This window comes from Aspergillus piperis, assembly GCF_003184755.1.
Source record: "Aspergillus piperis CBS 112811 unplaced genomic scaffold BO85scaffold_4, whole genome shotgun sequence".
NCBI classification, from domain to species: domain Eukaryota; kingdom Fungi; phylum Ascomycota; class Eurotiomycetes; order Eurotiales; family Aspergillaceae; genus Aspergillus; species Aspergillus piperis.
Genome location: NW_020291594.1, coordinates 179297 through 204220, shown reverse-complemented (window position 1 = coordinate 204220; position 24924 = coordinate 179297). Strand labels below are relative to the sequence as shown.

General features: G+C 51.7%; 8 protein-coding genes across 8 annotated transcripts; 5 read left to right on the top strand and 3 right to left on the bottom strand.

Annotated features, from left to right (window-relative positions):
- Positions 1–475: 475 nt before the first annotated feature.
- BO85DRAFT_220161 (C6 finger domain protein) lies at positions 476–2637 on the bottom strand. Its single transcript, XM_025654686.1, has 2 exons — positions 1867–2637; positions 476–1813 (listed from the first exon to the last, which is right to left on the bottom strand). Exons 1-2 carry the CDS (start codon positions 2480–2482, stop codon positions 522–524), a joined length of 1908 nt encoding a protein of 635 aa, XP_025518035.1. The 5' UTR covers positions 2483–2637; the 3' UTR covers positions 476–521.
- Positions 2638–3340, top strand: BO85DRAFT_220160 (uncharacterized protein). The gene has a single exon (XM_025654685.1). The coding sequence runs from the start codon at positions 2793–2795 to the stop codon at positions 3174–3176; it is 384 nt and encodes a 127-aa protein (XP_025518034.1). The 5' UTR covers positions 2638–2792; the 3' UTR covers positions 3177–3340.
- Positions 3341–5269: 1929 nt separating this feature from the next.
- On the top strand, positions 5270–6109 carry BO85DRAFT_220133 (putative small nuclear ribonucleoprotein (LSM7); the record flags this gene model as incomplete). Its single annotated transcript, XM_025654683.1, has 3 exons — positions 5270–5480; positions 5535–5606; positions 5657–6109. The coding sequence occupies 3 exons, from the start codon at positions 5270–5272 to the stop codon at positions 5782–5784; spliced, it is 411 nt and encodes a 136-aa protein (XP_025518033.1). The 3' UTR covers positions 5785–6109.
- A 313-nt stretch (positions 6110–6422) lies between these two features.
- BO85DRAFT_220060 (fasciclin domain-containing protein) lies at positions 6423–7511 on the top strand. Its single transcript, XM_025654682.1, has one exon. It carries the CDS (start codon positions 6464–6466, stop codon positions 7319–7321), a length of 858 nt encoding a protein of 285 aa, XP_025518032.1. The 5' UTR covers positions 6423–6463; the 3' UTR covers positions 7322–7511.
- A 619-nt stretch (positions 7512–8130) lies between these two features.
- BO85DRAFT_415163 (PAN-complex poly(A)-binding subunit PAN3) lies at positions 8131–11471 on the bottom strand. The gene is made up of 9 exons (XM_025657673.1): positions 11016–11471; positions 10831–10905; positions 10700–10754; positions 10469–10632; positions 10312–10418; positions 10014–10205; positions 9819–9963; positions 9610–9765; positions 8131–9560 (listed from the first exon to the last, which is right to left on the bottom strand). Exons 1-9 carry the CDS (start codon positions 11089–11091, stop codon positions 8527–8529), a joined length of 2004 nt encoding a protein of 667 aa, XP_025518031.1. The 5' UTR covers positions 11092–11471; the 3' UTR covers positions 8131–8526.
- Positions 11472–11628: 157 nt separating this feature from the next.
- Positions 11629–13668, top strand: BO85DRAFT_391506 (clathrin-mediated endocytosis regulator UBX3). The gene is made up of 2 exons (XM_025656812.1): positions 11629–12019; positions 12084–13668. The coding sequence occupies exons 1-2, from the start codon at positions 11885–11887 to the stop codon at positions 13491–13493; spliced, it is 1545 nt and encodes a 514-aa protein (XP_025518030.1). The 5' UTR covers positions 11629–11884; the 3' UTR covers positions 13494–13668.
- Positions 13669–15491: 1823 nt separating this feature from the next.
- Positions 15492–21064, top strand: BO85DRAFT_391504 (pleiotropic drug resistance family ABC transporter). The gene is made up of 4 exons (XM_025656811.1): positions 15492–17828; positions 17891–18820; positions 18875–19187; positions 19241–21064. Exons 1-4 carry the CDS (start codon positions 15963–15965, stop codon positions 20749–20751), a joined length of 4620 nt encoding a protein of 1539 aa, XP_025518029.1. The 5' UTR covers positions 15492–15962; the 3' UTR covers positions 20752–21064.
- Positions 21065–22130: 1066 nt separating this feature from the next.
- BO85DRAFT_435800 (ferric reductase family protein) lies at positions 22131–23990 on the bottom strand (the record flags this gene model as incomplete). Its single annotated transcript, XM_025658546.1, has 1 exon — positions 22131–23990. The coding sequence occupies one exon, from the start codon at positions 23988–23990 to the stop codon at positions 22131–22133; it is 1860 nt and encodes a 619-aa protein (XP_025518028.1).
- Positions 23991–24924: the final 934 nt, after the last annotated feature.

Genomic DNA, 24924 nt, shown 5'->3' with positions numbered 1-24924 from the left:
CGGATACGCTGCTACGTAAGCATCACTCAGCGAGGAGTGTTCGGCTATGGCCATTCCCGAGTTCATTCTTATTTGTGTGTTCGGATTTATGGGTTTAGGGATATATGCGTGTATTGGATCGAGGGATTGGCGGACGATCTGTGGGGTGCATGTATTGACTCTAAGTATTGACTATCGAGGTCTCTTTGCACGTACGTAGTCATTGTATTTAGTAGGAATCCTGTGTATGCGGGGTGCGGATCGCCCATCGGCAGTTGGTGCCGCGGCGGGAATGACAAACTCCGACACGATTAATCCCTGGTTCTGTACACTGTATATGCATGCAGTCACATTATGCTATGCCCATCCATGCTATCCAATATCCAATATCCAATATCCAATCCATCCAATCCATCATTTCATCCAGAATTCAAACCGGGATATCCGCTAACTCGCTCAATCAAAAACCTAATTACAACTCCCTGTGTCCAAGTACCCATATCAATCCAATCCGTAATTCCAAACAAAGTCGGGTCGTCATGCTATGCCCGCACCAACTTCCGCTCCCGCTCTCGTTCTCGTTCCTGCTCGCGCTCCCGCTCCCGCTCGTTGCTCACTTCATGTCCCTCCTTCACCGCCGCCGCCACCCGCGTGTGGTGGTCCACCGTATCCAGAATTGCCTGCATCAGCCGCTGGTTGGCATCCGGGTCGTCGTCGTCCGCCTCCGCGTGCCGATGCAGGTTGACTCGTCGCTCGTGGCTCATCCCGCTGCTCCCATGCATCTCGCTCATGGCCCGCCGCGGTGACGTCTCCTTGGCGAGCGCCATCCCCGCAACCGGTCCTCCTGTCGGCGCGGACTCGCGGCGCACGCTGTACTCGGCCGGCACCTCGCGCTCACGAGGTCGCTGCTCCGTCTCGGGCAACATCGGTCCAGACACCGGTGTCGGGGCCGCCGTCGACGGTGGTGCTGCCACGGGAGTAGGCAGTGGATGGGTCGAAGAGGCCTCCTTGGACGAAGGCGGCTCCTCCGCTCGTTCCCGGGACGTACGGTCGACCCGTGTCTCGCGCAGCTCGTCCTCCTTGACGTCCTTCCAGGAACACTTGGCATGCTTCTTGGTGCACCCCATGCAGGCAGTCAGGTTCTTCAAACAATCCATGTGTAGCCGGCGACACCGATCGCAGGGCGGCAGGATGCGCTCGCCCCGTGAGAGTTCTTCCATGCGCGCCACCATCTCCATCTTGTGCGGGCCGCCATCATCCTTTTCGTGGTGGTGGGACTTGGGCGGTGGCAGAAGCGAGGAGGGTGTATTGGGAATGGCAACCGTAGCGGGTGCCGGAGTGTACAAGTTGTAGTCCGCCGCATCCGACGCTCGCGGCCGCGGCCGGGACGACTGCCGACTACTGGAGCCGGGGCCCTCTTCATAGCTGCGCGCCTGGCGATCCTGGGTAGTAAAGAACTTCTTCATGAGCTCGGCGCGGGTCGTCGGCGAGGCGCCTTTGATAGAGGTGCCGTTAATGATAGTAACATTGTCCGTATTGGAATGCGAGAACATAAACTGCGACGACAGCGCATTCTCCTCCACAGTGGCTTCTCCGCCGCCGGGCCGGCCGGCATTCACGGCAACAAAACCAGTGGAGGGAGACTGGGCGCTGGCAGGGGTGCTACCATTCGGGTTCTGAGCATGGCCATTGGCATCGCGCCAGGCAGGGCTGATGGAACGATGTTGTTGCTGCTGTCGCTGCGAGTGGAGCGACATGTCGTTCTCCCGACGGGTGACGATTGCCGTCCGGCGGTTCTTCAGACGGTGATTCAGTTGTCGAGCGCGGGCAGACACTAGCAAACGATGATTAGTTTAGCTCTTAGAAAATATCTGTGTTCAGACATACCCTGGTCGGCCATCTGGATGATCTGCTGGAGGTTCTTCTCCAGAATCTCCAATGCGCCCAATTCCTTCTCCTCATCCTCAATGATCGGCTGCGGGGGGATCATCTTCTGGGGCATCCCCGAGGCGATCAACACAAAATCCTCCTCGCTGATCTCCACCCGACACTGCTTGGTGTAGAATTGACACACTCGCACCCCGTTGCGCGATTTTTCCAGGTTGAACTGCTCGGGCTTGTTCTTGGCAAACTCGACCACATCCAGCCAGGTCACGTTGGGGGAGTCCTTGCCATGCGACTTGAGCACGCGAGGCGGTCCATCGAACAAGCGCTCGAAGCGCTTGATCAGGATGGGCCCCAGCGGACAAGCGCCCAAGTTCCCGGCGATGCTTTCGTGACGATGTAAGACGCCGTCGTACTCGCCAATGAGATGCACAATGGCGGGCATGGTATCATCGACGGAGACGAGAGGAAGGTTATCCGGGTATTGGCGGGCGAGGTAGTTGATCTGCAGGTGATTCGAATGGGTTTTGGGAACCTTGGATGCGATAGGAGGGAAATCGCCGGAAGGTGAGCGCGGTCGTTTACTGGACGGCTCAGCCGTCGCGGTTCTGGACTCCATGGTGATGCCGGAGGTAGTAGGCGACTCCAAGGAGGGAATGAGGGAGGAAAATCCGGGTGAATTGCGACAAAGCGAAGAGTCGCGGAAAATACGGGGCAGGGGAGGGGGGAGGGATAAATGGGGAGGAACCCAGAGAGGAAAAAAGGGTTTATAGAGGAAATGAGTAATGAGAATACTGGCGAAAGACGGGCTGCCGATGGCGGAGCATCAGGCTCCAGAGTGCGGGTTCAGGTTCAGCCACTGGGCAGCGCGTGCTGCGTTCGAGTTAGGTAATCGGTGACCCCAACGGAAAAAAATAAAACTTGGGAAAATGGGGGGAGGGGGGAGGATCCAGTGTCGGAAGGGAAGAAAATGTGGGGGAGGAAGAGTACCCAGAGAAGAAAGAGTAGAGAAGGGAAGAAGTGGGAGAAAAGAAGAGGGAGTGGAAAGGGAAGGGGAGGAGGAAAGAGGAGAAGAGGAAGAGAGGAAGAAAGAGAGAGAAGGATGGAGAGGAGAGAAGATAGGATCCGGAGAGGAGGAGAGGAGAGAGGAGGGAGGGAGGGAGGAAGAGGAAAAGATGGGGGAGAGAGAGAGGCAAGAGAAAGGAAAGGTAGAAGGAAGACGAACCGACAGGCAAAGGCGGACGGAGTTACGGCCGGGAGGAAGAGGGTTGGGGGAAGCCGTTGACCAGGTTAGTTTTCTAACTAGTAAGTAATGAATGATACAAAAAGGCGCAGGATAAGGACTGGATGGGACGATATCTATTTCTATTTACTAACAACTAACAAGTAACTAAGTACTACTAGCTGTAGCAACACCAGCAAAAAGAGAATGTCCCAACCAGCAGCAGCAGCAGCAACGACACTAATCGATTGCAGGGACGGGATGGTGGAAGTGATGGCCAATGATACCGCCGAATGGACGCTGGTGACGCTGCGGATGGCGGAACGGGCGAGAGGATGGGATGGGATGGGATGGGATTGATAGGGAACTAATGAAAGGACTGGGAGAGTGAGTGACTGACGGACAAGATAGTAAGTTAGTTACCTCCTACTGGAGATGGCCGAGTGGACCGAGCTAAAAGGCCTGCAAGTGGGTGATGGCGATCTTCCGCAAAACAAATTGGTAGCCTGATCGAGCCTGGCCGATAGGGATGTCTTTCTTCTGTCTGTCTGTCTGTCTGTCTTGTATCCCCGCTGAGTTCCTGCGTGATCCGAGTCTTTATCTAGATTGGAATTCCCCCCTTCCATGGACTCTAGACTGGAGTAGTCTCTTCATTGACTTATGATGGCTAACAATACAAACAACCAACTTCCACTCCTCTCCTGCCAAACCTAGCGAGAGGAATTGACGAGTGACCGGTTATCGCTTACCTAAGGTAGGGCGGAGTCCCGCCGGGCTCTTCCGCTGGTCATTTAACATACATAACATGTCATAACCATACGTCAATACGCCGCCCATGCGCCCGTTATCAAGGCAGTTCCAGGCCGGGGCATGAACCGACAACTGTCCAGTAGGGCCGGTTATTGGGGCCCATGTTTTGAGTAAATAGACACCTTCAATGAATGAATGAATGTATGGCAGAAACTAGCGAGTATACGAACACACTAACTGACCCCGATGTTACATCTCCGACAATTCCCCTCTCCCTACTCCCTACCCCCTACTCCCCTACTCCCCTTATCATCATCAGCATTGACATGGTTCCGATTCCAAGCGTATGTATGTATGTGTCTGGGGGTTGCAATCCCCCTTGCGGCGGACTCCAGGGACAGATATGTATAGCAGTAGGAGGACTGTCTGACACGTTGTCCTTTGGCGGCCAGGTGGAAGTTGCTTTGATGTTGGTGCTCCGTTTCCTTCCGGAACTTATCCAATTGGTATCGGTTTGGCTGGCGTCATGGGTTTCGTGATTGTGCACCAGTTGGGAGGCCGCTCGGAAGCCGGCCTGGACCAGCTCATCCTTTCGGACGGGGGTCGCGCTCCGCCCGTGCTGAGCCGGTGCCAGTCGATCAGGGAGCTTCGGTTTCATACCCTCCCATTAGTTTTTTTTTTATACACGACTCATTGTTTGGATTTGCATAGTAGCTGATGGGGAAGCTTCCCCTTCTTCTCAGTGTGAGACATTTCATAGGATCAATCGGATGGAGATGGTTGCCTAAAAAGCCTTTTCATCAAACTGGACCAGCAAAGGCCGGGCTGTGATGGGCGCGTGTGTCCGACACTGGCCGGGTTCCAGCCCCCCCACGATACGCGCTAACCCGGGCCGGTGGTCAGGTACTGTCAGGATGAGAAATATGACAGATGCTGTGTATTGTTACCGTCATTAAAGGCCAGGAAGTTCAAAAGAGTTTTCCGATCTCCTCCCAGCGTCCACAGATCCCGTGACTGGCTCAACCTCGTGATTCACGCTTGTTTTGCTTGTTGCTGCGCTGCTGCTGCTACTGCTGCTTTTTGCTATTGCTGCGACAGCTGAAAATCCCTCATAGTCAAGAGTTTCCTACTGACTGACTTCCTCCGCCCCCCGTGAAATTCCCGTCGGGCCCAATTTGGCATTTTCGTCCACACCGGTGTGCCATTTCCAGGGAGCTGCCGGCCAGTCCATTCCGTTTTCCCTTGTTTTGCCCATCTATTCACTACTAGCTGGTTCATCTCTGCATTTCCCCTCCTTCCCCTCATTTTCTTTACCCGACACCGCATTATCTAATCCACTCCCCTTCCTAATTGGACCAAACCCACCCTTTCACACATAATCTACTACTAAGTGCTTCCCCCCTCCCAACCTAAACACTCCCTCCCAGCCAAGCCATGTCCGAAAGAGGCTCGTTCCGTGGAGGTGGTCGCGGCCGCGGCGGAGGCTATGACCGGTCTGGCGGTCGTGGCGCCCACAGAGGTGGCGGTGCTGGTGGCGGTGCTCAGCAGCAGCAGCAGCAGGAGAAGCCCAAGAAGGAAAACATTCTCGATTTGAACAAGTACATGGACAAGGAGGTGCGCGTCAAGTTCAATGGCGGTCGTGAGGGTAAGACCCACCCTACTGTTACTGTACAATGCTTTGGCTAATCGTCATGTCCAGTTGTTGGTCTGCTCAAGGGATACGACCAGCTCATGAACCTGGTCCTGGACGATGTCAAGGAATCCATGCGCGGTAAGCCCCCCTGCAATCTCCCCACTACTACTTCCTACTGACCATCCCAGATGACGAGGGTAACGAGAACACTCGCTCGCTGGGTCTCGTCGTGGCCCGTGGTACCATCATCGTCCTGATCTCGCCCGCCGACGGCAGCGAGGAGATTGCCAACCCCTTCGTGCAACCCGAAGAGTAATCACGTGCTCTGGAGGTCGATAGGCCGATATCAGAGCAACTTGGCGGTTTGTTGGTGCCTGATGCGGTGTTCCCTTGGAGTGACCAGCCATGTGCATGCCCCGCACAATTGACGACAATGGTTGCAGCACTCATCCGCCTCACGTCCTGCTGGATGTGGTCGATGGGTCTGCGTCTATCTCGATGTTGCCGTCCACCACGGACGGTGGACGGAATCTTACTATACACACCCTACGAAGGCAGATGATGAAATGTATTATGTGCGCCCTGAGCGTTGACTTGTACCTGCATGAAGCCATGCATAGCACAATACCAGAATATACTACATAGTAATGGCGGGCACTTGACTGCCTACAATCAGCTTACTTTCCGCCCTGTGTGTGGTCATGACATCATCCTCTGTCGTCATGAACAACCTGTCGATTTCTCCAATATGCTGCCGTGTATGATGCTGTAACCCCTAATGTTAAAGTTAGTGCGTTTCACCATAATAATATTTGTATCTCCCTCATGATGTTACTGAGCATTAGGCTCAGCCCGGCAGAGGGGTCTAGGCCCAGCTGCCCTGCCCTCGTCTAGATAGAAATTAAATGATCCCTGCAACGCATCCCAACGAGCAGCATTGTCTGCAACAAACACCGTTAATATCTTCTCCAGTTGCATAATCTGACCATCCCATAATGAAAATTCCCTTCTGGGCCCTCGTGGCCTTGCCCTTCACCACCGCCCTCGTCTCCCCCTATTACCAGAATCCAATCCCCGAAGATGATCATAGTATCACCATCGCCGACCACAACATAGACTCCGACCTAATCAATGGCATAACCACCACCCTCGCAACAGCCCTCGACGACCTCACAACCGACATCTGGCCCACCATCGTGAACAACTACCTCAACTACGAAAACCCTAGTGATTCACCCCATCCCTACGCCCAGCAGCACGTCTCCGAACTCGCTCCGCCCTTCCGCCATCCCACTCCACCCCCATATCTCCGCCACCCCGCATCCAATAAGACCCTCTACGACCTCATCCTCTCCAACCCGGATACTTCCATTCTCGCTCACTTCATCCGCAACGACCATCACCTAACCACCCTCCTCAACAACACCTCGACCAACCTCACCTTCTTCGCTCCTACCAACGAAGCCTTTCGTAAACTCCACCATCACCATCACCATGAACATAACACCAACAACAACTACGATAAAGAAACCCACGCCCGCATCCACCACATCCTCACCTACCACACCGTAAAGGGCTCCTATCCCATCGACAAACTCTTCCATTCTCCCACCATCCCGACCTATATCCACACTACCAAACATACTGAACATACCCTCCCTCAACGCATCACCGTCCGCCCATTCCTAACCCGCGACCTAATGCTCAACCTCCACAGCCGCATCATCTCCCTGGATAAACACGCCTCCAATGGAGTTCTCTACCACATCGACTCGGTTCTCATGCCTCCTCCTCCTCCTTCTACCCGCACCATACTTATAACTCCCTCCCTTGTACAGAACTGGTCTGGATAGGGTACTTACCACCAGCTCCGATACAAATACCAATACCAATACCATTAGCAGCAGAAGCAAAAGCAAGAACCTTCAACAAAGCCCTAACCAATGAGACGACTACCAAACACAACCACCCACCTCATCCCCTTCAACAAAATCACTCGACAACCAAGGAAATGATGAAGGAGAAAGAAGAGGATTAACCCTCCTCCTCCCCCCCAACCCCTCCTTCACGACAACATTCACCCCCGAAACCCTCACCTTCCTTTTCTTCTCCCCCGAGGGAGGGGGTAAATACCTCTCCGCCATCATGAAATACCACATTGTGGTTGGCGAGACGCTCTACTCGGATCAGCTGTATATTAAACACGGTGATATACTTCCCCTCCCACCGGGGGATGAATTCATGTTTCATATACAGATGGAGAGTTTATTCACATATTGATATTGATATTGATGATGATGAAGGGAAAGCGGAGAAGCTCTTCACCGATGGGAACTGTCACGGCGTGTATCAGTTTCTCCTCCGGGTAAATGGGTATAAGGGTGTCAAGGCGGGGGAGTTGTTGACTGCAGAAGGGAGTATGTTTGTTTTGAGTGAGGGGAGGGTGTTGGTGCCGCCGAGGAGAGGGAATGGGGGGGAGGATGTGGGTGATGCGAGGGAGAGGGGGGATGGTTGGGTCATGGTGGATGATTGAATTATTGTGCTTTGTGAGGGAGATACTTAGTATCTATACGGTTTTGTAGATAGGGACGATGGGTAGGGGTTATTTGATTATCTTTTTCATGTTTATTTACTCTATATAGTGAGTTATTGTGCTTGTTTACATTGTATTGATGATATTATATTGAACCAAGCTGCAAGTGAACTTCAATCTCATATATTTCTAACTATGGCGTACTTATCTGTCTTAATATTCTTCTTCGTCACTGCTGTATAAACCTGCCTTGATCCATCGTCCAGCCATCACATCAATGATGAAGTAGGCTTTTAATGATAAGTATCATCGGCAGTAAAAATAGTCAATGTAGACATATCAGATCCTCGCTGGAACATAGGAAACATATTCCCTCCACCATGATTTCAATCCAAGAATATCCACCCTCCCATCCATCCATCTGTCATTTAAGAATAGGCCAGCCTGAGTGCATGACACTCATCACATACCATATTGGGGTATATGTATGTAGCAGATGCATAGTGTCAAGTCCTGTCAGACTACTCAATGCAGCCTCCTACTGGCCGAAGGCTTCAGCAGCGCCTGGAAAGACGATTCCAGAGCTTTCTTCAGCTCCTTATAGCTGACCACGAAGCAACTCTGCTCGTCGCGGCTGATCAAGGTGATTTTTTCGTCGGTGCCTGCGTCCAGTTTATTCAGGCACATGAGCACATGGCCCAGGTCGACGACTGGATCGCCCTGCGCGTCAACCTGGTGGAAGACGTAATCGCGGAAGATCTTCAAGAAGTACCGCTCGCCGTTCTCGGACCATTGACGATCGTGCTCATACTCGGGTCGCTCGTTGATAAAGTTCAGCTTCGTCATGAGCCGGACGAGGCGGCCGTTCTCGAGTTCGCGACTCAGGTCGGAGGTCAGTTGGTCGTCGAGGTGAAGGGCGGAGTCGAACGTCGACATCAGTGTCGATGAGATGCCGGTGATAAAAATGTCAATATTCCTTTCCTGGTCCTTCTGGAGCCCGTTCAGCAGCCAGAAGACCGAGTTCTTCAGCTGCGCAGTGTATGCGCGTGTGAAGTGCTCCATGGCCTTGGTAGGGTTGTGCATTACATTGGGCTGGTTGGCGCCCAGGGTGACGATGAGCTGTCCAAAGTTGACCAAATCCTGCCGCTGCAGTTCGGCCAGAGATCGCTGAGTGTCGAATTGAACCACATCCATGATGGCGCAGGCATTGAGACGAATGCGGTTCCGCCCAGTCAAGAGGATCTTGCTTGGGTCAATGATCCTGGCAGCCAATTGACTGGCATGGATCGCTTTCAGAGCATTGGCAATCTGAGTCATGTAACCCCAGAGAACCTGTTCCGGGATGTGCGTGTTATGGCGACCTTGGAATCGGTTTCCGGCGCCAAGGTGCTGTTCAGCCAGCGTCTTCGACAATGGGTGATAGTCGGTGACAAAGATCAAGGAGCTGTCCTGAAAGCTTCGGCTAGTAAACGCATCGTGGACTGTCACGACACTACCGTTGCAGACACGCTTCCAAGCTTGCACGGAGCGGATGGCCTTTTCGTTCGTCAACCGGAAACCTATATACGAGTTAGTATCCTGATTATGGCATGGAAAGGATCACAGTACCCTCGAGTCTCCGGAGAGCGTAAAAATTTCCGTCCTTACTGGACTGGGCTTTGTACACCCAGCTGGGGAATCCAAAGATGGTAGCGTTCTTCTGATGGTTGAGATCGAGCGGGACAAGAGAGTGGAAGTAATCGACCTGAGCTGGGAGCTGAGTATCTAACATCAAGTCAGCATCGTCAACAAATCGCACTCATATGTCAGCAACGTACTTGGCAGTGTCTGGAGCGTGGCTGCTGCCTTCTTCTGCATTTCCTCCCGTAGGTCATTAGGGAGGAAAAGGTCGTGTACGTTTCGCTGATAGCCTAACGTATTCTGACTATGAGGCCCAATCGGGGCATACATGTGATATTGGACCTAACACTTGATTAGGATAAGTTCCGTACCACAGATAAGAAGTGGCTTACTGGCTGCTGGAATCCAGACTGGTTGGCGAAGAACGCTGCTCCGTTCAACGCTGCAGCAGTGTCATGCGAGAAAGGATTGGCCTGCACCGGGCCGACGGCGTTTGCGGCGGAGAGGGGATTCGGGGCGGTCACAAAAGGGTCGAAAGCGCTCGTGCTGGGAACACCGGCAGTCCCATTACCTTGCAGGGAGCCCTAACCAATTAGCATTGCAAGCACGTACACTTCGAGCAGGATGACCACAGCAAATGACATGCGAAGCAGTCAACCTGCGTGGAACACCTCGATCTGGCAGCCTTACTATATGTGCAGTATCGAATCCCTGAGGTACAAATTCTTGTACCTCTGCCACAGACCAATCGGGGGTCATTGTACCCGGGCGAGTAGTAGGGGTGCTGGAGTTGGATCCTGATTGTGGTCAGATTCCGCTTCGCATCCCGGAAACCGTTAGGGCATACGTGATGATATACTTCTAGGTTGGAAGGGAGCTGCGCTCGCAGCCTTGGGCGAGATCGTAGCCATTTTCTTCATGGTTGCTGATTGGGAAGTGGGCGATGATCCATTCGACGACAATATGGATGGGGTAAAACTAGGGGAGTCGACGTTCAGACGTTTCTTATTACTGCAAAATGAGTAAGTCATCCTCCTCTCTGACTCCAACATTGCGCGCCTCTCCCGGAAGTGCCAACCTGTCTGATTGATATCCTGAATTCACTTTATGCGGGTCGTGATTGAAGGCGCACCCTTCATAAGCAATCGGACGGTTAGACGGATCCTAGCGAGCATGAAGAGGAACAATAGGCAAGGAATGGCTAAGCACCTTTATCTTCGTAGCGACATCGGCCATATATGGTCACGTTGCGACACAGCGTATCTTTGGCGTTCTCTGTAAGGTCAGGATGACGACTATGTTAGCTGATGCCGCCGAAAGAAGCAAAGGCCGACGGGAGCATTGAATCATAGTCCGTTGCCCGAAGCCGACATTTGAATCATAGTCCAACTAACCTCGTCCCTTCATCTTCGGAGACCCCGTACCACGACGGGCGTCTTCCAGCGTTGCAGACTTTCCCGTGGTAGCCATGATAAGTTCGTTATCCACAGTTGGGCGCGGATCAACGGACAGGTATGTCCATTGAGTCAAGAAATATCGGGCGACCTAAGATATCGAGAGGAAACCACATTCCTCTATGGAGAAGACCCGTAGACTAGCTCGACAATCCGAGATGCCCTCGGAGACGTTGTCGAGGCGATGTTTCACTGATGGCAGGGTAAATGTTCCGCAACAGCCAAGGACGGCTGGGATGGCGAGATTGGGCGCCCTTTCGAGCGACAGACGGTGGGGGGACAGCCAAAACAATTGAGAATAAACGTCCGGAGACAGGAACGGACGAAGATCTCATGCCATGGATGGTGACAAGGCAGTAAGACCGCAAGGCAGCATCCGAACCAAGGGCGGCGCGGGGGGGAGGGAGTGGGAGGGGGAACTTGGACGGGAGTGCGTCGAACTCCGTCCCGTGCACGGACCACTCGTGCGTCAAGCGCGCGTCTAGCGTGGCTCCCACCGGCCATGACGGAGCTGTCCTTCTGAGGCCAGCTAGTACTATCGTTCATTCCCCACGACTTCCCCTCCCTACCATCTTCCTTAACTACAGCCCGATTTGCATCTGTGGCGGTATTCTGCATGTCCTGAGCATTCTTTAGGAGCTCGTTACTTCTTCTGTTTTCAGCTCCCTCTCTTTATCCTCAATAACTAGGCTATTCTGACGCACACGACTCCCCGCGGCTCACCTATACCTCGTCACTCACGCCAGTTTCCCTGGCCTCGCTGCTCCTCTTCCAACCATTCTTTTCATGGATGAGATCATCAATTGACCATGTCCACCTCCGGGCTTGATATATCCCAACTCTCCGACAGCGAGAGGTCCGCTCTCGAGACGTATACTGCGGTCACCGGTCAGGAACATTCGGAAGCCATTCCTTTGTTGCGCCGCTCACAATGGAACGTGCAGGTAAGCCCGGGTGACGATATACTACCTCTAGATGCCTTGGGAACTAAGTATTTGCTGCCTCCAGATTGCCATCTCCAAGTTCTTTGACGGCGAAGGGCCGGATCCCGTCGAAGAAGCCCGCGCTGCTCTCAACTCCCCTCCTCCGCGACCCGCCCGACAGACCCAAAACCTCATGAGTGATGACATTGCTGCGCAGTTTACTCCGACACCCCGTGCTGCTGAGCCAGCTCCCCGGATAAATACACAGCCTGAAGACCAGTCGGTCTATCGCCCGCCTTTCATACTAGCTCTGCTGTTTACTCCGCTCAACCTCCTCTATCGACTACTCTACAGCTCCTTCCGCCTATTCGGTGCCTTGTTTCCCTTTCTTCCGCGCTTCTTTAACACGACGGCGAATCCTGCTCTTCAAGGCTCCCGGAGAAATACTAACGGTCGCCGGCCCTTGGGTCCCAAAGACACGGCCGCCCGGTTCATCCGGGAATTCGAGGAAGAATATGGCACCAACTCGATCAGTTTCCTCGAGAACGGATATAACATGGCATTGGAGAAAGCCCACCGGGACCTCAAGTTCCTCCTAGTCGTACTTCTTGCCCCTGAGCATGATGATACGAATGGCTGGGTCCGAGACACACTTCTGTCTCGCGAAGTGACCGACTTTGTGAATGACCCACAAAACAACCTACTTGTCTGGGGAGGGAATGTTCAAGACTCTGAGGCTTATCAGGTTGCCAACTCCCTCCGCTGCACCAAGTTTCCCTTCGCAGCCGCTTTAGTCCATACTCCGAACGTTTCCTCGAATGCGATGTCGGTTGTGTCGAGGATATCGGGAACGACGTCCCCTGCTGAATTTGTGGAGAAACTTCGATCGGCCATTTCGCAGCACAAGGAGCCTCTCGAGCGCATACGGTCAACCCGGGCAGAACAGCAAGCCTCACGCAGCCTCCGTGAACAGCAGGACTCCGCCTACGAGCGTTCCCTGGCCATCGACCGCGAGCGGGCGAGACAGAGGCGGGAAGCCGAGGCGGCCCGACAGAGGGAAGAACAAGAGGCGGCCGAACGTCAAGCGGCCGAGGAGAAGCGCATACAGGATCTTCAGCAATGGAAGCAATGGCGGGCACAAACCATTCCGGAGGAGCCTGGACCGGACGTCAAGGACGCTGTACGCATCAGTATCCGACTGCCTTCTGGCGAGCGTGTCATCCGCAAGTTTGCGCCTGACGCGTCGCTTGACGAGCTCTACGCTTTTGTTGAATGTTACGATATCCTGAAGGAGCCAACAGAAAAGGCCGCAGAAGCAGTGAAGCCGGAGGGCTTCGAACACCAGTATGGGTTCCGGCTGGTTTCACCCATGCCGCGGGTGGTCTACGAAGTGGAAGCTGGGGGATCAGTGCGGGACAAGATCGGCCGAGGAGGGAACCTTCTAGTCGAACCGATCGATGACGGCAGCGACGAGGAGTCAGAAGAAGAGGCATAAGCTCTTGGACTCACGGTTGTAACTGTATTGTTTTCGCATCCTGGCTGCATGGCGCAAGAATGGAGCTGTCCGGGTGATTTGCAGATACTTTCCAGCACTTTGACTATTTTAGTATGTAATAACAAAGATCACGATAATGACACGGAACAACAAGGTGCCAACGGCCCCCAGTGACGCTATGCCGCCCTGCAGAAAGAGCCTCTGTGCGCAGGAGTGGTCCCCAAACTCAATTTCTTGTAGTAGATACTTCGAGTAGTGAGTGTGGTCATGTGCGGTTGGTTCTCGCCGGGGAGGCCCGACAGCACGGGATCTTGGCCATCCGAAGGCAGACCGATGCTGATGCGTTAGCCTCATTTTTTTTACTCTGCCAATTAGTAATGCTAGCTGTGTGTAAGTATGAGACATGATGAGCTCGTATGAGTCACATTGTTATCATTGTCGGGGCTGCATGCTGATCCTGCCGTGGTCTTAACTTACCGCACTTATAACTTTATATTGAATTCGGAGTGACACAACACCCGAAGGGCGCGAAGTCAGGACCCCGCGGTTCCCGAAAAGGGCATTCCGGCCAGTGATGATGCTCGGAAATATTAGGCAGGGAGGAGAACGTACGTATTCATTCATATATTGGGCATATTAAGTAAGGAATCTCACCGTGTTGAGCGGTGATTGGAAATAATCTGGAGCTTGGACTCGAGTCTGGAGATGAGTCGGTGCGCTCTACAATGAAGGTAGGCGCACAGGGATGTGTGAAGAATATCCACATAGTTGATACATAGCCTGCTGTCAACCTAGAACCACAGGTGCCACATATTCAGCCCTCCCAGCAGCGATCATTTGTGGAGTGACACAGAGCCGCTTCTATCTCGAGTCTGTAAATAAGCTAGCTAGCTACCTTCAGGCTGCATATCTATAACTTCAAATCGTGCATTAAGCTGCTCATGCGGGAGCATAGCTGAGTCATTCATGTAGAAAATGGTGCATAAGGATCTGTACCGCAACATCGGATCGTGAGGTCTCCGATACGGTACCGTAAAGGGGGCAATTAGAGACTAAGTGGCCGGGCCTCGGAAGGCTGGAGTCCCGCCCCACTCCGCCCCACCCAGAAGCTGCCATTCCTGTTTGGGACAATGGCCGCTCAGCCCCGAACCTCGTTTTCGCCACGTTTTAGGAAAATTCGCACACTTGGAAGTCTGGAAAACTGGATTTGCTTATTAGTGATTTAACTATTGTGCGAAGGATCCGACTCCTTATGTGATGATTCAGAATTGTTGTTCGTTGCTACGTAGCGTAAGCTCCTCGATAGGTCTATGTGCAGGCTTGTTTCTTTTTACTTTTTTGGTGGGTTTCTCAGGAAAATTTTCCGAGTACCTAACAATAGATTGTGTGACATGAGCGACATGTGACTAGTTATCACTTATCTTCATGCATGCAATGTCATGCCTAATATTGCCTGAAGCATACTTGATATTGTTGAAGTACTACACTACAGTATACAATGTCCTTTATGGCGGTGTAAGAAGAGTAAAAAAAGTAAAGCAGCTAAAATTCAAGCAATGTGATGATTGAGATATCTGTGGCAAACCGTCAGGGTCTATTTATCACCATGGCCAGTGACCGTTACACTCAGGACTTGAGACAGATGATATAGATAGATCGCGGGAGCTCAATAATTTCCGTCCCCAGATCATAGTAACATCGGAATTAGTAGCTAACAGGGGTATTGAGGTGGGTATCTCCGGGACCACCAGAAACTCTAGTGTAGTGCTTCGAGGGCCTCGTTTAGCCTGGCGTAATCGGCGTATTGTCGTATTGCTGCCGGAGGGAATACGCACGGAGAGGCCTGCTTGAAGGTACCGAGAACAAGGCCCACCACCGGCGCAGTCAATCCTGGGATCCGCCCGGATAACCTCTCGTTCCTGGCCCCGATTCGTCCAGAAGCCTCTTCTCAAAACTTTCCATCTCAAGTCGCCATTCTGCGCTGCCTAACACTAAAAACGGGGGGTGAAGCCCAGACCTCTAAGACCCGCTACCCAAGGTTTTTCTGTCGCCCTCTTTCCTCTTTCATTATTCGCAGATATTACTTTGCGACTTACAATTTAAGAGTGTTCAGTGTATTACGGGGCACACGTCTTTTGGAGGGGGGGTCGTTTTCTAGTAGCTCCAGGTACTGGTTACTTTTTATGCTTAGCGGCTGCCACTTATTTCTCTACTGCTGCTATCTATCAATTATTTCCTCCCCCTCACTCTCACCTGTCACTCTTTCACTCGCCTCCACGGAGGATATCTCCCCCCTTCATCTTTCTTGATATTCCTGACATCTATTCTTATAATTCTGGATATCTCTCCTAATCGTCTTTTCTCCACACCTCCTTCTTTTTCTCTCTCCTCATACTTTTCGCCTATGCTATTGACATCTTCTCGTTGACCGGCTCAGTCTGAGACTGCGTGTCTCCATATCTAATCACCATGTCGCTTCTAGGCACTATAAATCCTAATTTTAATCCCGGCCGTTCGGTGGAATCCCACGGCGGCCATGAGAACGAGAATGAAGGCGCTCAAGCTGAGAGAGCTGCTGCCGTGAACGAAGGAACTGAGCACTTGGTTCGCGAGGAGCACACAGTGTACACGACCCACCATGAAGAACGTCACACAAGTCTCTCCCCAGAGTCTGGCAGATCCGAGAAGAAGGGAACTGCCTGGGGTATGGACGGAAGCACCTTGAGCACTGCTGAAACCGCCATGGAGAAACGCGATTACAGCAGCGAAGACGCCGATGAAGATGAAGAGGAAAAAGCTGCCGAAGAGGAGGTCACTCGACTTGCACAGCAACTGACTCGTCAATCGACACGGTTTTCTGTCAGCAACAACGCGGAGAACTCGTTTCTGGAGGTGAAGGACGACTCCACGCTGAACCCGCACAGCCCCAACTTCAAGGCAAGGCACTGGATGAAGAACTTGTTGGCGCTTTCGTCTCGCGATCCGGAACGCTATCCCAAGCGTGAGGCGAGTGTCTCCTTCCAGAACCTCAGTATCCATGGTTTCGGTAGTCCTACAGATTACCAAAAGGATGTTTTCAACTCCGTGTTGCAGGTTGGTGCCCTTATGCGCAAGCTGACGGGTACTGGGAAGCAGAAGATCCAGATCCTCCGCGACTTCGATGGTCTTGTCAGGAGTGGTGAAATGCTGGTGGTCCTCGGTCGTCCTGGTAGTGGATGCTCTACCTTTTTGAAGACCCTTGCGGGTGAGATGAACGGTATCTACATGGACAAGGAGTCTGAATTGAATTACCAGGGTATCTCGGCCAAGCAGATGCGGAAGCAGTTCAAGGGCGAAGCTATCTATACCGCGGAAACCGATGTCCACTTCCCTCAACTGACTGTCGGCGACACTCTTAAGTTCGCTGCTCTTTCTCGCTGCCCACGGAACCGTTTGCCCGGAGTCTCGAAGGAGCAGTATGCTACTCATATGCGTGATGCCGTAATGGCTATGCTTGGTCTTTCGCATACTATCAATACCCGTGTCGGTAACGATTTCGTCCGTGGTGTGAGTGGTGGTGAGCGCAAGCGTGTCAGTATTGCTGAAGCTACTCTTTGTGGAAGCCCTCTACAGTGCTGGGATAACAGTACTCGTGGTTTGGATAGTGCGAACGCACTTGAATTCTGCAAGACCTTGAATTTGATGACCAAGTACGCTGGTGCGACAGTCGCCGTGGCCATCTATCAAGCCTCCCAGAGTGCTTATGATGTCTTCGACAAGGTCACTGTGTTGTATGAGGGCAGACAGATCTACTTCGGTCCTACCGATGAAGCCAAGGAATTCTTCACCAACATGGGATTCGAATGCCCTGAGCGTCAGACTACCGCTGATTTCCTGACCTCCCTGACCAGCCCTGCTGAGCGCATTGTGAAGCCGGGTTACGAAGGCAAGGTTCCACGCACCCCTGACGAGTTCGCCGCCGCCTGGAAGAGCAGTGAGGCCTACAGTAGGCTGAAGAGACAAATTGCCGAGTACAATCAAGAATTTGCAATTGGTGGAGAGTCGCTTGGCAAGTTTATTGAATCTCGCAAGGCCATGCAATCGAAGAACCAGCGCGTCAAGTCTCCCTACACCATTTCTCTTTACGAACAGGTCAAGCTCTGCTTGATTCGAGGATTCCAGCGACTACAAGGTGATGCCAGTTTAACCATCTCCCAGTTGGTCGGAAACTTCATCATGGCCTTGATCATTGGAAGTGTCTTCTACAATTTGCAACCGGTGACTTCTAGTTTCTATTCCCGTGGTGCTCTTCTCTTCTTCGCCGTCTTGCTCAACGCCTTCTCCAGTGCTCTTGAGGTGAGCTCAGCAACCTCCTCCAACTTCGCATAATTAATCCAAGAGACTAACCGTGATGATAGATCTTGACCCTGTATGCTCAACGTCCGATTGTCGAAAAACAAGCCCGCTACGCCATGTATCACCCGTTCGCCGAAGCCATCGCATCAATGCTTTGTGACATGCCTTACAAAGTTGGAAATGCCATCATCTTCAACATTACTCTATATTTCATGACCGGTCTTCGTCGCGAACCAGGCGCATTCTTCGTCTTCCTGTTGTTTTCCTTCGTGACGACCTTAACCATGTCCATGCTTTTCCGAACTATCGCTGCCTCTTCTCGCACTCTTTCCCAGGCTCTGGTGCCCGCTGCCATCCTCATCTTGGGTCTGGTCATCTATACTGGATTCACCATTCCTACAAGATACATGCTTGGCTGGTCGAGATGGATGAACTACATCAACCCCATTGCCTACGGATTCGAGAGCTTGATGGTCAACGAATTTCATCATCGCCAATTCCTTTGCTCTGAATCGGAGCTGATTCCAAATTACTCGGGCGCTTCGATCGAGTACCAGATCTGTTCCACGGTTGGCGCTGTTGCTGGATCCAAGTACGTCCAGGGTGATGACTACCTTCACCAGAGTTTCCAGTACTATGACAGCCACAAGTGGAGGAACTTGGGTATCATGTTCGCCTTCATGATCTTCTTCATGACTACCTATCTGCTTGCCACCGAGTTCATCTCGGAAGCAAAGTCCAAGGGTGAAGTGTTGCTGTTCCGCCGTGGTCAAGCTCCACCTTCGCTCGACGATGTTGAAACCGCCCATCACGTCGCCGCAGACGAGAAGACTGATGGGTCTAATGGCCAGTCGAGCGCTGCTATTCAGAGGCAAGAGGCCATTTTCCACTGGCAGGACGTGTGCTACGACATCAAGATCAAGGGCGAGCCCCGGCGCATTTTGGACCACGTTGATGGCTGGGTCAAGCCTGGAACCTGTACTGCTCTTATGGTAAGCCTTCCAACCGGTCTAATAACGTACTATCGAGACTAACTAAGCTTGCAGGGTGTTTCTGGTGCTGGTAAAACTACTCTTCTGGACGTGCTCGCAACCCGTGTGACAATGGGTGTTGTAACTGGTGAGATGTTGGTCGACGGTCGCCCTCGGGATCAATCCTTCCAGCGCAAGACTGGTTATGTTCAGCAACAAGATCTTCATCTTCACACTACCACCGTCAGGGAGGCTCTGCGCTTCAGCGCCATTCTCCGTCAACCCGCCCATGTCAGTCGTCAGGAAAAGCTCGATTACGTTGAAGAAGTCATCAAGTTGCTTGGTATGGAAGCATATGCCGATGCTGTTGTCGGTGTTCCCGGTGAAGGTAATTGACTCCCACAAACCCTGCTAGTGTGCTACAAAACTAATCCATTCTAGGTTTGAACGTCGAGCAGCGCAAGCGTCTTACTATCGGTGTTGAATTGGCAGCGAAGCCGCAACTACTTTTGTTCCTTGATGAGCCCACATCCGGTCTTGACAGTCAAACCTCCTGGTCCATTCTCGATCTCATCGATACCCTGACCAAGCATGGTCAGGCCATCCTGTGCACGATCCACCAGCCCTCCGCCATGCTCTTCCAGCGTTTCGATCGCTTGTTGTTCCTCGCTAAGGGTGGTAAGACCGTTTACTTTGGCGAAATCGGTGACAAGTCGTCGACTCTTGCTAGCTACTTCGAACGGAATGGTGCTCCCAAACTGCCTACTGAAGCCAACCCAGCTGAATGGATGCTTGAGGTCATTGGTGCTGCTCCTGGATCGCATAGTGATATTGACTGGCCCGCTGTCTGGCGCGAAAGCCCCGAACGTCAGGGGGTACTTGATCACCTTGCTGAGCTGAAGTCTACTCTCTCGCAAAAGCCGGTCGATACTAACAAGCAGGATCCTGGCGAGCTCAACGAATTTGCTGCACCCTTCTCTGTTCAATTGTGGGAGTGTTTGACTCGTGTTTTCTCGCAGTACTGGAGAACTCCTGTCTACATCTACTCGAAGATCGCGCTTTGCGTCCTGACATCGCTCTACATCGGTTTCTCCTTCTTCAAGGCGAAGAACAGTGCTCAGGGTCTCCAGAACCAGATGTTCAGTATTTTCATGCTGATGACCATCTTTGGTAATCTTGTTCAGCAAATTCTTCCCAACTTCTGCACCCAGCGTTCGCTATACGAGGCTCGTGAGAGACCCTCTAAGGCCTACTCGTGGAAGGCTTTCATGACCGCTAACATCATCGTCGAGCTTCCATGGAACGCGCTCATGAGTGTCATTATCTTTGTATGCTGGTACTACCCCATTGGTCTGTACCAGAATGCTGAGCCCACCAACGCCGTCCACGAGCGCGGAGCTTTGATGTTCCTGCTGATCCTGTCCTTCCTCCTGTTCACCTCCACATTCGCGCATATGATCATTGCTGGTATTGAACTCGCTGAAACCGGTGGTAACATTGCCAACTTGCTCTTCTCCCTGTGTCTGATCTTCTGTGGTGTCCTTGCCACACCTTCCCAACTCCCAGGCTTCTGGATCTTCATGTACCGTGTCTCGCCATTCACGTACCTGGTATCAGGCATGTTAGCCACCGGTGTGTCAGGCACGACTGCTACCTGCGAAGCTGTTGAATACCTTCACTTCAGCCCTCCTCCTGACACCACATGCCAGAGCTACATGTCCAATTATATCAGCAGCTACGGCGGCTACCTCGAGAACCCGAATGCCACCTCCGACTGTTCCTTCTGCACGATCTCCAGCACAGACACCTATCTAGCCCAAGTGAACAGCTATTTCAGCGACGCATGGCGCAACTTCGGCCTGATGTGGGTCTACATTGCGTTCAACATCTTCGCTGCCGTGTTCATTTACTGGCTCGCTCGTGTGCCCAAGGGCCAGCGGACCAAGGCATAAAAGTGTGAATTTCTTTGTTTTTTCTTCCTTCTTGCTCTCATCCTTTTCTTTTCGTGAACATAAATTCTTTGTTTCTGGTAACACTATCATGTATATTGGACATAATGCCTGTTAGATCCTACGTGAGATGGATACTTCGACATGTTTTGCTTATAAGCGTTTGCTAGATTTTCGTTATCATCATCTCTTGCTCATGATACAATATTTCACTCACCTCACCCTTATTGTTTCTACTACTCTTCAAAACACTACAGATGTATATGGCATATTAGATCGAATAATAGATACAACAAACAACTCCATACTCGCTCAGATTATCAAGCTCAATCCTTCCACAGTATGATATTGTACACATTCCTAAACAGAGTCATCCTACCAAAACATACCCCCCCCCTCCCCACACAGACCCCTCTAGCAGCCAGCAATGACCACTCAACCTCATCTCATCTGACAAGCACCCTTCCCCCTCAACGTAGTACAAAAATACCTTAACCCATCAATCATCCTTACCCTTCCTTCCACCCCGCCCCGCCCCACTCCGCTGCTAGTAATACGTAAGACCAAGACACACGCGCCATAACTAAACTGACTCACTCACCTTCACCTAGTTATTTGTCAGTATGAGGTGCTCCATTCTCATACAGAATTTATACAGAATAAATATATATCATCCACTATCATGTTATCATATCATCTACTGATTGTAGAGTTACACAAAAATCATGTTTATGAGACTCCCATCTGAATATCCAGAATATGGGTATTCAAATTTAGTCAGAACCCTACCCCACTTTTGTAGAAATGGGAAAAGGGTAAAGAAAAAAAAGAGGGGTTTCCGACCCCATGATCTTGTCGGCTAAGAGACTATATGATACCCGAAAAAGTATCCGGGGGGTGTGGAAGAATTGTGTATTGATATGGCTATGGTATATTCTTTTCTGATTTGTGCGGGACCATAGTTACTTAGATCCTTGTATAATGATATATAGTTGTGCATGTGCTAGACAATCTTTCTGAGGGGGTGGTTATTGCATGTGGCCAAAGTGCGTGACAGACATGTGTGTGATGGGTAGGGGGCTCATATGCAGTCGCGAGATTATTAACACCTTACATCGATATGCCGCTGAAGGTGTATTGTCTGAAAATTCCAAACAGAGCTAGCTAGGCTTGAAGCAATTCGTACCATCGTGTAAAATACCAACAGAGAACAAATTGCCATGGGAAGTGGGACTAATAGAGGGGAAACTAAATATACATCTGAAGTAAATGTTTGAACGAAAGTCGAGAAGAGAAATTTTGGAACAAGAATCGAAGGTTAGTAAGTAAAATAAAAGGAACGAATATATCCCAAGGCAAAGGTGATGATTTTGTATGGTGGACTACCATGTAAAGGCTTCTTCGGCGAAATCGACGACGGCGCCCATTCCAATGTTGTTACGTGCAGCAGCACGCACCTCGTCTGCGAATGCACCGGGCCCGCAGACAGAGACGATGGTGGCACCCACACGTTGGGGAATGGCCTCGTTGAGAACGACGTCGGGGCGACACCGGCCTGGGAACATTTGGACGGTCGCACTGGGTGATACGATTTCGCGACTGCTTTTTGGTTTGGACACGAAAAGTTTGATGGTAAGAATCTCGCGCCTCGATGGAAGTCGGAGGATCTGGTCCATCCACTCCCGTACCCAGGCTAGATGTTCGGTACTGCGTACAGACCATACGAGGTAGATCTTCTGGGTAGCCACGCGACCCTCTGAGGAGCGTATGAGCAAGTCGCGGACGTATAGCATATGATGGGTAATGCCTGCACCGGCTGAGAAGAGTATAGCTGTACCATAGCTGCCCATGTTGCATGCATGGGACGCATAGGGTCCTTCAATAAGCCCTGAGGTGTAGAGTGTTTGTCCAGGCGAGGCCAGAGCTTTGTTGTACAACTTCCGTGTCATGCCTTGTCGAGCACCAACGATGAGGGAAACGGACGTGGGCTCCTGGGAGTCCCGCATATACTCATCCAAACTAGAAAGTGGCTGCTTTTCGAGAAGCGAAGGGTCGATGAGATCTTTTTCCGTCGTAGCAGGAACGGTCACGGAGCTGCTTGGGTCTACCCAAGCGACAGAAAATGGATGCGACATCCAAAAGGAGACACTTGGGATGTAGGCGTACACATGGCTTCCGGGGCTGATGCGCACACGCTTGGGCAAGTGAAAAGTCACTCTGCAGGCTTCACCTGGGAGGGCTTCCACGACAAGCCGTGTGGACCCTCTTCGGGGAGAAATATTCAAGTACAGCAGTCGACAGAGGCGGGCTGTCCTTTCCAATAGCCAGAGAAGACCCAGCGCTATTATCCACGGCTTTTGCGGGAGATTGTCGAGATCCAAGTGCATCAACACACCGAGGTAGGCTAGGAAAGCGGCGAGCTGGTGCAGATGCAAGAAGGTCTCATAGAAAGCATGCCGGATCGGGGATGGAGAGTGAAGACCCAGTGTGATCATGGAGAAAGTTCCAAGTAGGCCCCAGGTGAAGAAAGGTGTAGTGCGTAAACGCTCGAGCATGTCAGAGAAGCTGACCTCGTCGCAAGCATTTACTGCCCATGCGCACGTGTGCACAATGCTTTCAAGCACAACTATCCGGCCCAACCAACGATGAAGGAGATTGTAGGTGTCGAAACTCACATGCAACAAGGGAATAAGCGGATTGTTGCGACCGGCGAGGATGAAAAGGGGCACCATGTTCAACACTGCCAAGGTACCTGAGCGTCCACGAAGCTCAGCCACAAGGGCTGCCTTGACGTTCGCATTGTAATCAAGCAGAGTACAATAAGCGACCTGACTCGCCAGATATAGCACGACTAGAATCACCTGGAATCTAGAAGGCAGTGTGCCGACGTTGATGGCGGATGAAAGTTGGATTTCTCGGTTGTGCCTCTTCCTGCCCAGGGGCGCATACAACAGATGCTTCTTGACGTTTGCCCAAAGCGAAGATACTTCAACGCTCCAAAAGGTCTGCTCCCTCCTGCTTGCTGTTAGAGAGGTAATTTGGCGAAGATAGGCATGGCTGATCTGTCCGACGCGCCCGCAAAAGACAACCAGGGCGACGAATATCAAGGACGAGAAGATGATCCGTGAAAACAGAACATCCCGCGGGACATCTACACCGTTCAGACCACGCGAATATTCGTAGACGTAGGTGGCATTAATCCCATAGCCTCGCGGCATGAGTCGATGGTGGGATTCATCCATTGATAGAGAGATCTACGGCCCAGCGTAGCACGCAGTCGCTCAAGATGGAGAGACAGAGCGGACAGATCGGACAGATGTCAACAAAGCTGAGCGGGGGTCGATAAGGGCAGCAAATTCTTGAAAGCCACGATTTCCAATTATAATTCGGTTACGGTCCAGTATGACGCAGATACTGAATGGCTAGGGAACACCAAGAATGTGGGGAGAGGCGCGTTATGCCCGAGGAATCTCAGACGGCAGACCCCCACAGCAAGAGAAGCAGGATCAAGTTAAACGGCTCTTGTGTGTGTTCTTGATATACAGAAAGCTCGAGATGTCTCCCCTTCAAATAAGTGCTTGTTGAAGCCGTCCTGATCAGGCGGGAGAGGTGATGATGTTGGTGAGACGGTATGCGCAAATGACCAAGGCGTTGTCACGAGCAATTGCAGCTAAAGGAGCCGAAGAATGTTGGAAACACGGTACGAGGTAGCGAATCTGACGAGTTGAATCTTGCAAGTCCTCCAACATTGAGTCATTACCAGCGTCATAAGTGCTGAGCCAGCCTTCGATCATCACTTACCTCCACTTCCCTACATGCATGATATAAGAAGAAAAATTCCAGCAAGAGGACAGGGGACGCACAGCGTCGTAGAAAGAATCAGATAATTCAAACCGGGAAACTAGAGGTTCCCAAAGATAAGGTACTGTAAAAAAAAAAAAGCCTGACGTCTAGTGTTGTAGTAAAGAAAGTAAATTGCCCACCCCCACGATGAATGACGTTTAGATGTAGCGAGATGTAACCAATGATCGACGGTATCCGAACAAAGAGCGAAGACGGTCTACGCTCAAGAACACGAATGGCAATGTCTTGAAACAATAGACTGACTCGCTGAATGGACTGGCCACACAATGAAAGAACGGCCACCAGCCAGCTGGCTCAGAGAAGTGAATGTGT

Bases quoted from the DNA above. Each gene is read 5' to 3' on its own strand.
- BO85DRAFT_220161 (XM_025654686.1), bottom strand. From the start codon at position 2,482: ATGGAGTCCAGAACCGCGACGGCTGAGCCGTCCAGTAAACGACCGCGC. The intron at 1,814-1,866 runs GTATGTCTGAAC...ATCGTTTGCTAG, and splicing joins CATCCAGATGGCCGACCAGG to TGTCTGCCCGCGCTCGACAA.
- BO85DRAFT_220160 (XM_025654685.1), top strand. From the start codon at position 2,793: ATGGGGGGAGGGGGGAGGATCCAGTGTCGGAAGGGAAGAAAATGTGGG.
- BO85DRAFT_220060 (XM_025654682.1), top strand. From the start codon at position 6,464: ATGAAAATTCCCTTCTGGGCCCTCGTGGCCTTGCCCTTCACCACCGCC.
- BO85DRAFT_415163 (XM_025657673.1), bottom strand. From the start codon at position 11,091: ATGGCTACCACGGGAAAGTCTGCAACGCTGGAAGACGCCCGTCGTGGT. The intron at 10,906-11,015 runs GTTAGTTGGACT...GTCGTCATCCTG, and splicing joins TCCGAAGATGAAGGGACGAG to ACCTTACAGAGAACGCCAAA. The intron at 10,419-10,468 runs GTATGCCCTAAC...GACCACAATCAG, and splicing joins ACCTAGAAGTATATCATCAC to GATCCAACTCCAGCACCCCT.
- BO85DRAFT_391506 (XM_025656812.1), top strand. From the start codon at position 11,885: ATGTCCACCTCCGGGCTTGATATATCCCAACTCTCCGACAGCGAGAGG. The intron at 12,020-12,083 runs GTAAGCCCGGGT...TGCTGCCTCCAG, and splicing joins GCTCACAATGGAACGTGCAG to ATTGCCATCTCCAAGTTCTT.
- BO85DRAFT_391504 (XM_025656811.1), top strand. From the start codon at position 15,963: ATGTCGCTTCTAGGCACTATAAATCCTAATTTTAATCCCGGCCGTTCG. The intron at 17,829-17,890 runs GTGAGCTCAGCA...CCGTGATGATAG, and splicing joins CCTTCTCCAGTGCTCTTGAG to ATCTTGACCCTGTATGCTCA. The intron at 19,188-19,240 runs GTAATTGACTCC...AATCCATTCTAG, and splicing joins TGTCGGTGTTCCCGGTGAAG to GTTTGAACGTCGAGCAGCGC.